The 12714-nt window shown below is 41.8% G+C and overlaps 1 protein-coding gene across 1 annotated transcript in view; it reads right to left on the bottom strand.

The window, feature by feature from the left end:
* Positions 1-384: 384 nt before the first annotated feature.
* LOC138972849 (uncharacterized) overlaps positions 385-12714 on the bottom strand; it is a 34734-nt gene continuing 22404 nt past the window's right edge. The window contains exons 4-5 of the mRNA XM_070345525.1: positions 4111-4158; positions 385-3097 (exon numbers count right to left, since the gene is read on the bottom strand). Coding sequence (XP_070201626.1) covers positions 2799-3097; positions 4111-4158 — 347 coding nt within the window. The 3' untranslated portion in view covers positions 385-2798. The remainder of the gene's footprint in view (positions 3098-4110; positions 4159-12714) is intronic.

Genomic DNA, 12714 nt, shown 5'->3' with positions numbered 1-12714 from the left:
CACGAAAAAAGAAGGTGTAATTGACAGCTTGGAAGTGCACGTAAGTGACAATCTTTGGTGCCTCCCCCCTCTATCAGAACCCTGTCATTTCTCAGGAAAGTATTTCTTGCTTTTTTACATTTAGTCAAGTTTTGACTAAATGTTTTAACATAGAGGGGGAATCGAAACGAGGGTCGTGGTGTATGTGTGTGTGTGTGTGTGTGTGTGTGTGTGTGTGTGTGTGTGTGTGTGTGTGTGTGTGTGTGTGTGTGTGTGTGTGTGTGTGTGCGTGCGTGTAGAGCGATTCAGACCAAACTACTGGACCGATCTTTATGAAATGTTACATGAGAGTTCCAGGGAATGTTATCTCCGAACGTCTTTTTCTGTTTTCGATAAATACCTTTGATGACATCATATCCGGCTTTTTACAAAAGTTGAGGCGGCACTGTCACACCCTCATTTTTCAATCAAATTGATTGAAATTTTGGCCAAGCAATCTTCGACGAAGGCCGGACTTCGGTATTGCATTTCACCTTGGTGGCTTAAAAATTAATTAATGACTTTGGTCATTAAAAATCTGAAAATTGTAAAACAAAAATGTTTTTATAAAACGATCCAAATTTACGTTCATCTTATTCCTCATCATTTTCTGATTCTAAAAACATATGAATATGTTATATTTGAATTAAAAACAAGCTCTGAAAATTAAAAATATAAAAATTATTATCAAAATTAAATTGCCGAAATCAATTTAAAAACACTTTCATCTTATTTCTTGTCGGTTCCTGATTCTAAAAACATATAGATATGATATTTTTGGATTAAAAACACTCTCAGAAAGTTAAAACGAAGAGTGGTACAGAAAAGCGTGCTATCCTTCTCAGCGCTACTACTACCCCGCTCTTCTTGTCAATTTCACTGCCTTTGTCATGAGCGGTGGACTGACGATGCTACGAGTATACGGTCTTGCTGAAAAAATTGCATTGCCTTCAGTTTCATTCTGTGAGTTCGACAGCTTGACTAAATGTTGTATTTTCGCCTTACGCGACTTGTCTTTTCTTGCAATTTGTCATGTTCATAGCAAAGAACCTTGATATCATTAGTTTAACTCAAACTAATCAAGTTTTATTGTTGGGCCAAACTCCCGCTGTTGTTATCCACTTTTGAAGAATGACTCATGTACTCGTTAACGCATAAGTTGTAATGGATTTAATCAGTCTATTTGGTGATATTATGAACTAAACAAATATATCTAATCGCCCCAAGAACTTTTCAGTTAGGTTTAGGGTTAACTGGTGGACATTGATTTAAGGGGAGACACTACAGTGAAAAAAGTGATGTTTTTCTTACCTTGTCATTTTCGCTTCTTTCTGATTCTGAATTGTGAACCTCTTCTGGTTACTCTGACGTATTTACTTTAGAGGAGAATTCATCATAAACGGTGAACAAATTGATCATACAGGCCAAATAAACAATGTATGTGTACGCGATTCTGTATTTAAAAAAACACACCACAAAACATCAGAACATGCGTATGTTTGGGAGTTGATTGTGAGTTAAAAACATCCTCGACAGTAGTCACGTGTGTATGACTGGAAGGAGTTGTCTTTTCTTTGCAAAGATTATTTGATGACGCGGACAACGGGAATTTCCGTTTGCTGATTTCCCGCCGTTAGAAACAGCAAATGGAAAACATTTAAATGAGCCAAAGAGAACCAATTAAGATTCAGAAAGATTCCGTATGAAAATGTTTTGCTATTGACCAATCAAATCGCGGATATTAAACTTCATTTATGCTCGGTCATTTTTCGATTCAGTTCTGCCTGACCAGAATGCAGTGTTCTTGATTTCCGCCAAAACTTACCAAAAGCGATGTGAAATACCTCGGCTGCTATTGTCCTTGGATATCTTTCTGGAAACTTCCGTTTGTCACAAGTTTTGTCCTGATTACAGTGCTAAGGAGAAGATTATCAGGTACGTTCGGATCAGTGGCAGAGGATCGCGTGACAGAAGTTTGAATGAAAGTACGACTCGAAAGCGTCTTCTGCTAGTGCTACGAACGAATTGGAAGATCAAGTTACAATGCATTCTTCTTCAAGTTCTTATGAACATTGGAAGAAGACTATGCCGCTTCCCTTGCAACAGATGGGGTGGAGCAATGAATCCCCACCGGTGTTGTGTGTGTGAAGAACGTCCCCGTGAGTGTTTTGAACCAGGACTTGACGTTAAAGTTGCGGAGCGGAATGGGTAGGACAACAAATAAGGACAACATAATAAACACAAAGTTCGCCACCTGTAGCAACGAGAAGAAGAGCCCCATATATGTCCTCCAGCAAAACAAAAGCAAAGCAAATAAACTGCAGAGCAAAAGAACGATCAACACAAAAATGACTTTGTTCAGCCATGGTGCAGCACCATGCATCTCCTGGGAAGTCTCATCAATATGTTCTGAACGTAATGTGGAATTTGTAATGTGTGAGAAGTTAATTCAACATCACTCATTTGTATTACCGATATCTTTTCGAAGAATGGACCACAAAAAAAAGCCTCAGAACACATTATGGGCATTGTGTTAGAATACCCATAACAAGCATCAAAACAAAAGTCCATGAAGTTTGTAAAAGCCTTACTATTTTAAAACGGTGCTGGTAAGCGGCCATCTTGTATTGCTACCATGCCAACCGACTTTTCATAAAAAAGGTATATTTTCTCAGGAGATGGACTCAATACTTTAGTTCTAAAACAATTGTTGACTCAATAGTTATGAAACAAAAACAATCACTTTTAACACTAGTGCCTTCCATTAATCAGGCTCTAACTCAAACTTCAGACACTTCTGATGCACTGTACTCTGTGCCTTCACTGGTCTCTGAACTAGCGACACTGGACTCGTCAGGCTCATCATAAGGGGTGGTTTCGCCTGTGGATGGCCCAGCGCTGCCAGCAACCTGAGGGGCGTTGTCTGGAGGGGTGTTGTAGCCAGGGTCGTTGACTTGAGGGGCGTTGGCTAGGGGTGCGTTAGCTGGTGGGGCATCGGCTCGAGGGGCGTTCTGTTGACCTCCTGACCTTTGTGTCCTGGCGAAGTACACTCCAGCACCACCTGCTGCCATGACGACCACTAGCAAAAGAAAATACAGAAAGGGTGGTTAAAAGGTGCTCTAAAGGTGCTAAAAAATATTTAAATTAACACCGTATCGATACCTATCTGACACTTTGAAAAAAAAAGGTGTATAAAAGGTTCACTAGAGTTACTGTTGAGGTGCCTAAAATGGTGCCATTTGGGCGTGGTGTAATCCATACCGTATGAGCCAGCTGTCAATCATTTTAAGGTGTGTGTAACCTGCGTTATTTCCCTTTACTTAGCTGATGCTTTATTTGAGAGTATGACGTGATATTTGGTGTTGTACATCTGATTTCTCTCATATATGACCAGCAGTAAAGAAGAACCCAATAGCATTTTACTAATGAAACAGACTCAGTGTCCACAAGACAGAAAAAGCTACTGGAATGTTCAAGTGACAGAGTAGTGTGGCAGAGATGTTATTGTGTGTGTATGTATGTGTGTGTGCGTGTGTGTGTATCTGTGTGTGGCTGTGTCTGTTTCTTTCTTTATTTGGTGTTTAACGTCGTTTTCAACCACGAAGGTTATACCGCGACGGGAAAAAGGGGGGAGATGGGATAGAGCCACTTGTCAATTGTTTCTTGTTCACAAAAGCACTAATCAAAAATTTGCTCCGGGGGCTTGCAACGTAGTACAATACATTACCTTACTGGGAGAATGCAAGTTTTCAGTACAAAGGACTTAACATTTCTTACATACTGCTTGACTAAAATCTTTACAAAAATTGACTATATTCTATACAAGAAACACTTAACAAGGGTAAAAGGAGAAACAGAATCCGTTAGTCGCCTCTTACGACATGTTGGGGAGCATCGGGTACATTCTTTCTCGTCCCAACCAATATGGGACTCCCCCTAACCCGCGGGGGGTGGCTGTGTCTGTGTGTGTACTTGTTTCAATAAGGAATTAAAAACTAAACACGACCGTACTGTTCTTAAATACAAACTAATAAGCACTTAATTGCATCCACTGCTCCCTTGTAAGCATGGCTTGGTGCTAGATCTACTCACCCAAAAGGTTTAACACACATATGAGAGCGATGACGAAAGGATCCAATTCTGAAACAAAACACAACTATATGTGGCCATTTCTGCGAACAGGGACACTCTTGACAAATTTATCGATTTTGAGTTTTTGATTTTATTTGACAGACTGTTATCTTTAGAACGTGATGTGAAAATTTCAGACCTTGAAATTTATTTTTCACGGAGTTATGACCCTTTTTCTGAGATACCCCCAAAATGACTTAAAAATGGCCAAACTTTCAAATACAAACTTTTGCCGGGAAATAGCAAGTTCAATCATCTGCCGTTAATACTTGTATGGTTTTAGGTCAAAATAATGTTTAATTCCAGAGTTATTGCCCTTTTTGTAACGTTACTCTAATTTGTACTTTTCTCGTCTTTTTCTATCATTCTTTCATCCCATGCAGAAGAAAAAAACAATCAGCCATATGATTTTTTTTCTCGAATATTTCTTCTTCTTTCATATTACCTCTCACCACTCCATGTTCTATTCTTTCTTCACCCACGCACATACACACACAAACTATTTGAGGCTGTCTGCTGAAAACAATACCAGATTCTGCTGCTTGTCAACTTGAAGTTGTGGTACTTCTAAATTTCATAACAAGGATTAATTGTTCAGTTTTCATGGTAAATACAGCTTCCAGTTGTAGAAAGTAACATGGTGCTGTGTGTCCTTGCACACGTGGGTCTGTCAGTCTGTCCATCACTTCACTGAATTGAAAATGTCATCCGTGCATTCTGCTATCGAACGTCTCCCTTTACTTTCAACAAACTGAAATGCCAGTCAGGGTCGAACTTGATGTGGCGGACGATCAAGAAATTTTCAAAATGGATTTGTGCTGTTTATTCACACACAAAACTGCATGCCTAAGTATTGATGCGCCTTGCCGAAGACTGAAGTTGCTGCCCTCCTCTGTACCCCTGCCTCATTCGCAAGGTAGAAGACTTGCTTCTCTAAAACAAAGGCAACTACAGAGTTGATCAGTATATTATTTACTAACTACTATTTGCACAGCTCAAGTCTGGTTTTGGGTACCTATCTACTTGCCATTTCTAAGCTGGTATGGTGATATTATTGAAAATGTAGTGTGTGTGTGTGTGTGTGTGTGTGTGTGTGTGTGTGTGTGTGTGTGTGTGTGTGTGTGTGTGTGTGCATGCGTGCTTCTTTGTTGGAGAAAACAGCACATAGACACAAATATAACTGTAGGCTATTTGTCCCCCTTTTTTTAAGTACTGACAAATTGTAAAATATTAATGTCTTTATCTGCTCAGCAAAGTCCCAAGGGTAAGCCGTGCTGATTTCCTTGGAACTGGAACCAGCTGGTCATTGCTGTTGCTCCATTCTGTCGAACACCTGCTTTGTGGCCGGGCAGGCACTTCTATCTTTAGTTGTTGCGGTGAATCGCTGTACTTGTTTGCTGTTCCACGCGAGCAAACTGAGAAAAAGAGAGTAACATTGGTTAAAAAAAAGAAGTTTAAAAACATACTACACAGATACACATACCACCAACGTCATCATCATCATCATCATCATCATTGTTTCACAAAAAGACACTTCTCAAAGAAGGAAATAAAACACCTTTCTGTTGTCTCTGAAGGAACATAAACACTTCTACAAAATCAGAACCATAAAGAAACACTGTAAGTTAGGCCAGTTTAGACAGGTTTGCATTTATTTGGACTTGACAATGCTGTTTTGTAAGGAGGGGAGAGACAATGATTAGCTGTTCCTTCATGAGCACTCTGATCTTATCTTCATCATTGTTTATTCCCAGAACTCGGCCCTTGAGGGTGTTACCAAAGGAATGTGTTTCCTCACCCCCTGTTCTCCATGTAGTGCAAGTCCAAATTTTCACAATCCACACAGTGACTCTCAAGCAAATGTTGTTCTACGGTGGAATACCTACACAATTTCACTACGGTGGAATACCTACACAATTTCACTACAGTGTCATATTTCTTTTTTGATCTTTTTCCACATACACGACAAAGAGAATGTAGTCTCTCCAAATGTGCTTCTTTCATATGAAGAGGTCAGAAAATTAAAACTCAAATACACAGATCACAGTTTGCCTTTAAAAAACCTTGTTGTTTCCAAAGTTAAGTCCTACACAGCACTATTCATGACAGTTTAAAACACACACACACACAATCAGGTACCACAAAACACAGTAGGAATAGTATGTTAAAACCCATGTAACAGCATCAAAACTGTCAACAACACATCTACCACTGTGAAAAACACACCGAACCCTGCTCTCTTTCAACAATAAAAACTCCATTTAGAATACCGGTGACCAAAACCATTTTTGCTCTGGTGCATACTCTAAAGTTTCAATTCACTAACACAGTTAATCCTGGGAAACCAAAAAGTTGCAAGCACTTGCAATAGATCACTGAAAATTGTAAACATTCAGGGTTTTTAATAGGGGCCAAAGAAGGGCCAACCTGCTGGTGCCAACAGCTGCCACTGACTGACCCTTCCCTGTGGGAGTGGAATGTCTGGCAGCAGGGGGTATCTGGTAGCGGCTGGCCTGCAGCTAAAGGGGAGGATTTTGCCTGTGCTGCACAGCAGTGAGCTATATACAGAGAGATCGCAAAGAAAGAAAACACCTCATGAACATCCGTCTAATATTGTTAACCTCGACAAACAATCCCATTAGACACACCTTCCGCCCAATCCGGTGCGTAAATTCTCTTATGAAATCATCACTTTCAATCAGACATCCATCTGAACTCGTATGTGATTTAGGTTTGTAATCACACACAGACACAATGAAGTATTTACAGACATATTATAATAACACAGGCACAACTGTCCTTCCACAATCAACAAAACTAAGCTGACAGATTAACAAGACAAAGTAACCGTAATGTTGCGAATTTGCAGGTAAACAAACCTCAGGGCAGAAAAACCCCAATAAACAGGCGGTCATGGGTCGCCGCACATCATCAGCTGGTACCGGTAGGCATCACATACTGAAAATCCAAAGACCTGAGGTCACTAATCCACACAAAAATAAACTAAGTAAAAGAATTTAGAAAGAGAATCTAACCTGACAGAAAAATATAATCAATAAACATAGTTTTATCAAAAAGCATCAAAAATAGTTACACAATTATACACATTATATACAACATATTATAATTTGTTTGCAAAAACAATGCATCAATAAATGAAGTCAAAACAATCCACACAAACCTAAGTAAACTTTTATCTAAATCAGTGCCGGAAATTCCCTAAAGTAACCTACAAGAATCAGCTGTAACACGAAACAGAAAGCGGATAAAACCAATTATAATTACAAAAGAAAACCCAAAACTGAAGTTTCAAAACAAACGGGCCAAGTCCGAGAAGAAGGGGTTCCCTTGTTCACCCTTGAATACCGGAAGTGATGTAAAACTTCCTTATATGGGAGGAGACTCCATATATCTAGCTAAAAATAGATCTTCAGCGTGAGCGACTGACTGACGGGTTTGACCTAGTTTGGAAACCCACGCTTTGAGAGCGGCCACTTTGAATCGACCAATTCTAGAAACAATCAAAGTTCTACAAAGACTGATAACAGCAACGTCCCTTCCAAAAATTACAGGAAAATACCCCATGATCAACATCAGCAGTTAGAGTTGATTTAAACAAAATGAGTTAGACTCGAAAGAGAAATAAAAGATTCTGGCACTGATCAGACCCACGCACTGATCACAAGACTAAATCAAACAATTGTTTGTGAAGAAATCTTAATTCTTCAAAATAAGTATCCTACACCAAGATAAGGAACATAAAATTCATCGCATACACAAAGCAACTTTCCACAACAATGAAAATACAACAATCGAGACATACCGGTCCGGGAATCAGATCAAACTGAAAAAACGCAGCCAGAAGATAACAAAATGTGGTCACTGGTTCAAGATGGCACAGTGGGTAAATAGACAGTTCTAGAGCAGTACCGGACTGACTGCAGCTAAGATAATAGGGCGATAAAATTAGTGCGCTGACCACACGCTGAAAACTCAACTTACACAATAAGTTGCTTGGAAAAACTTGCTAACAGAATACCTTTTAAACAATTCCCTAATTCAAAATGCAATTTGCCTACACAAAGAGTCTACAAGATTATGTTGCAACTGGTGATCTTAAAATCCCTACACCGATTCAAAAGTCAGCTATGCATCGCTCGCTGGACCAATGAGACTGGGTAATTAGGTCAGCCTCTAAAGAGGTCAGTCTTGGTGAATCAGGGGAGCTAACCCACTAGCCGAAACGGTAAAGAAAGGAAGGTAGCAGACGACGCAATAGCAAGTTGTGAACAATAACCAAGTTCAACTTTGCCTGTTCATAATGATAACGTCGATTATTGCGTTTTTATGGGTAACATGACGAAACTGTAAGTAACCATTGGTCAAACATGCACCCTATATCAATTGATACATCGCAGGAAGTCGTCATAGCCAAGTGATACATCGCAGGAAGTGACTAATCACTTATGGGCGCCATCTTTAGACGGTCACTTCAAAAACAGTGGAGCGAGATATTTCCCATAAACATTCTTTGATGAAAAATTGAGTACACAACAAGCGAAAAGGCAAGTCGTCAAAAAAGAGAAAAGCATGCCCAATTTTTCGTACGCAGTCGTGTGTCCTAGAAATTGGATCTGGGCTCGTATTCTTGAAACAGCTGCAACTCATTTACCGGCCTGTAAAACCACTTCCGCTCGATAAGTCCGCTAAGTGTTATTCACGAAACTCCGGTAAAGACTTACCCGGGTGTCTCCGAGCTGTAAAGTTAGAGGACCCATCTCCCTCCTCTAAAACCGTCAATTTTGAATAAATCTTGTTAACATATTGTTTGTAGATTTATGTCCCTCATGGACACACATTGGTGTCATTTCAGCACCAATGCATTGCGGACAAATACGAGATACCGCTCGCGAAAGATTTCAACCGATGCTCGATCACATACCGGTGTAACAGGCCATTTTGACACATAGTCAGTTTTGACCGGGAGGTCATTCTGGGCTAGCCAATTTTGACCCCCGGCCCCACCCCCCTCCCCCCGTCAGTTTTGACCCCCCCTTCAAACTTTAAGAATAAGTACGTTAGGACCTTTTAAAACGAAATATATGTATGTGTGCACAATATCTGTTAAAAACATGATCTGAAAAAAAAGAAGTTTTGACGCTTTCTTTGAAACTTCAAAAATAAGCTCAAATGCTGCTAAAGTTTCATTTGAGTTTCACCATTGGTGTAATTTTGCTAGTCCTGTAAAAATAGAGCACCAATTGAATTGCGAACAGGACATGTCAAATGTCGTGCAATTAACTTTTAAGTTCAAATAAATATTTTTTTCGATATCCCGCTAAACAAACGATGTCAGTGTGCAATAATTATTTCTTTCTTTATTTGGTGTTTAACGTCGTTTTCAACCATTCAAGGTTATATCGCGACGGGGTGCAATAATTCCTTTTTCCATTATTGTGGATGTTTTGTGCTCTTTTGTTGTAGTTGTTGCTGTTGCTGTGTGTCTGTATTGACCAACAGATCTGTCGAACACAGTAGAAGAGTGTTTGCGAGCGTTATCAGAACACTTTGTTTGTTTGTTTGCTAAACGCCCAGCCGACCACGAAGGGTCATATCAGGGCGGTGCTGCTTTGACATTATCAGAACCATCAGTTGTTAAAACAACATAGAGCGAAAAAGCATGCATTGTTTCTGAATCCTCAGTAACACAACCGTTTCTTATGACGTTGAACTCAAGGCATTGTGGATGACGCGTGTGTATAACATCCCGAGCCTTTTTACGTGGTGTCTTTCACATCTGACGCGGGGTGACATCAAGAACATTGTACATTGGTCCTATGCTTACTAAGCCAAGTAAAACAGCCCTGGGCCTTTCAAGACATCTCAAAGGCACACGCAACTTTGTTTTGAATTCCGCCATGGCAAGAGCCTGTCTGATGGTGAGAGTGCTGTCGTCAAACATCACACCTCTGAAGCAGTGAATTCTGCAATTCCCATTGTTTGGACGGCTGAAGCGATTTTCGATTACCTGAACCAGTCTGTTTTGAGGAAGCAGCCCCCTGTACAAGGATGCAGCCACAGCCTGTGCTCTTTCTTCTCCCAGCCAGCAAGACATTAGCGGCCGATAATCGGCCGAACACCCTTCAAAAAGTCGGGCCGGTGACGTCAAAACATACGACGCGGGTGTTGGCCCGACTAACTTTTGCAAAGAGGCAACGAGGCGGCCGACAGGCGGCCGAACACCTGTACTATGGCGGCACGCATCCGGTCCGATGTTAATCGGCCCGATGACTTGTTGGACCTGCGGCCCGACACCTTATGCCGACATCGGGAAGATATCGATTTCAGCGGGAAGACATCGGGACGATGTCGGCCCGCAGGTCCAACAAGCCATCGGGCCGATTAACATCGGACCGGATGCGTGCCGCCATAGTACAGGTGTTCGGCCGCCTGTCGGCCGCCTCTTTGCCTCTTTGCAAAAGTTAGTCGGGCCAACACCCGCGTCGTATCTTTTGACATCACCGGCCCGACTTTTTGAAGGGTGTTCGGCCGATTATCGGCCGCTAATGTCTTGCTGGCTGGGTGCAGCTACAGCAGTATGTACCCCCCCCCCCCCGCCCCCCCCCCGCCCCCCCCCCGCCCCCCAAGTGTAACAGTGCAAAATTCACTTAAAGCTACAGCTACAGCAGTACAACCCCCTCCCCCCAGTGTTCCAGTGGAAAACAAACCTACAGATACAGATACAGCAGTATGTACAACCCCCCCCCCCCCCCAGTGTAACAGTGCAAAACACAACACCAGCTACAGATACAGCAGTATGTAGACCCCCACCCCCCCCCCCCGCCCTCACTGTAACAGTACAAAACACACCTACAGCTACAGATACAGCCGTATGTACAACCCCCCCCCCCTCAGTATTACAGTATAAAACACACCTACAGCAACAGATTCAGCAGTATGTACAACCCCCCCAAGTGTAATAGTGCAAAAATTACTTACAGCTACAGCCGTATGTACACCCCCTCCCCCTTAGTAACAGTACAAAACACACCTACAGCTACAGATACAGCAGTATGTATACCCCCCCCCCCCCCAATGTAACAGTGCAAAACACACTTACAGCTACAGATTCAGCAGTATGTACAACCCCCCCCCCCCTCCCCCAACCCAAGTGTAACAGTGCAAAAAACACCTACAGCTACAGCAGTATGTACCCCCCCCCCCCCCAACTGTAACGGCACAAATCGCACCTACTGCTACAGATACAGCAGTGTGTACAACCCTCCCCCCCCCCCCCCCAGTGTAACAGTGCAAAACACACCTACAGCTACAGCATTAATATGTACAACCCCCAACCCCCCCCCCCCCCCCCGCCCCCACTGTAACAGTACAAAACTCATTTACAGCTACAGATTCAGAATTATGTACACCCCCCTCCCCCCGCTGCCACCACTGTAACAGTACAAAACATATAACACTCCACCCCCTTCCCTCGTGCAGAGTGCAAAACACACCTAGAGCTAGATACAGCAGTATACACAACCCCAATCCCCCCCCCCCCCCCCTCCCCTGTGTGCAAAACACACCTACAGCTACAAAAACAGCAGTAGCTACAGCTACAGTTACATCTATGCTTGGCGCTGGTGGACAATATTCACTTTTTGGGCCAAAACCGCCAGTTTTGGCCAAAAAAGACAAAGATTTGGCCAAAAAACCCACACATTTGACCAAATAAAATAGATTTGGCTATAACTTTTTTTTGGCCAAAACTTTCTATGTAAAAGTTTTGGCCAAAACTGTTTATGTCAGCTAAAACGGGAGATTTGGCCAAACTTCTGCCACAAAAAGATTTGGCCAAAAAAAGATTTGGCCAAACAAAATAGATTTGGCCAAATCTTCACTTTTTTGGCCAAATCTTTTTTGTTTGGCCAAATCTTTTTTTGGCCAAATCTTTTGTATTTGCTGGCGCTGGTGGACAATATTCACTTTTTGGGCCAAATCTCTTTTTGGCCAAAGCTTTGCTTTTTTGGCCAAAACTTTGCTTTTTGGCCAAAACTTTGCTTTTTTGGCCAATACCGCCAGTTTTGGCCAAAAAAGTGTGTTTTTGGCAAAATAAGTGAATATTGTCCACCAGCGCCAAGCAGCTTGGCGCTGGTGAACAATATTCACTTTTTTGGCCAAAAACGCACTTTTTGGCCAAAACTGGCGGTTTTGGCCAAAACTGGCGTTTTGGGCCAAAACTGGCGTTTTGGGCCAAAACTATACTTTTTTGGCCAAAACTTTGCTTTTTTGGCCAAAAATGTACGTTTTTGGCCAAAAAAGTGTGTTTTTGGCCAAAAAAGTGAATATTGTCCACCAGCGCCAAGCTGGTGGACAATATTCACTATTTTGGCCAAAAACACACTTTTTGGCCAAAACTGGTGGTTTTGGCCAAAACTGGTGGTTTTGGCCAAAACTGGTGGTTTTGGCCAAAACTGGCGGTTTTGGTCAAAACTGGCGTTTTTGGCCAAAACTATATTTTTTTGGCCAAAACTTTGCTTTTTTGGCCAAAACCGCCAGTTTTGG

Source organism: Littorina saxatilis, linkage group LG8, assembly GCF_037325665.1.
Source record: "Littorina saxatilis isolate snail1 linkage group LG8, US_GU_Lsax_2.0, whole genome shotgun sequence".
Lineage (NCBI taxonomy): Eukaryota > Metazoa > Mollusca > Gastropoda > Littorinimorpha > Littorinidae > Littorina > Littorina saxatilis.
The sequence above is the reverse complement of the archived record's forward strand: the minus strand, read 5'-3'. Positions and strand labels throughout refer to the sequence as shown.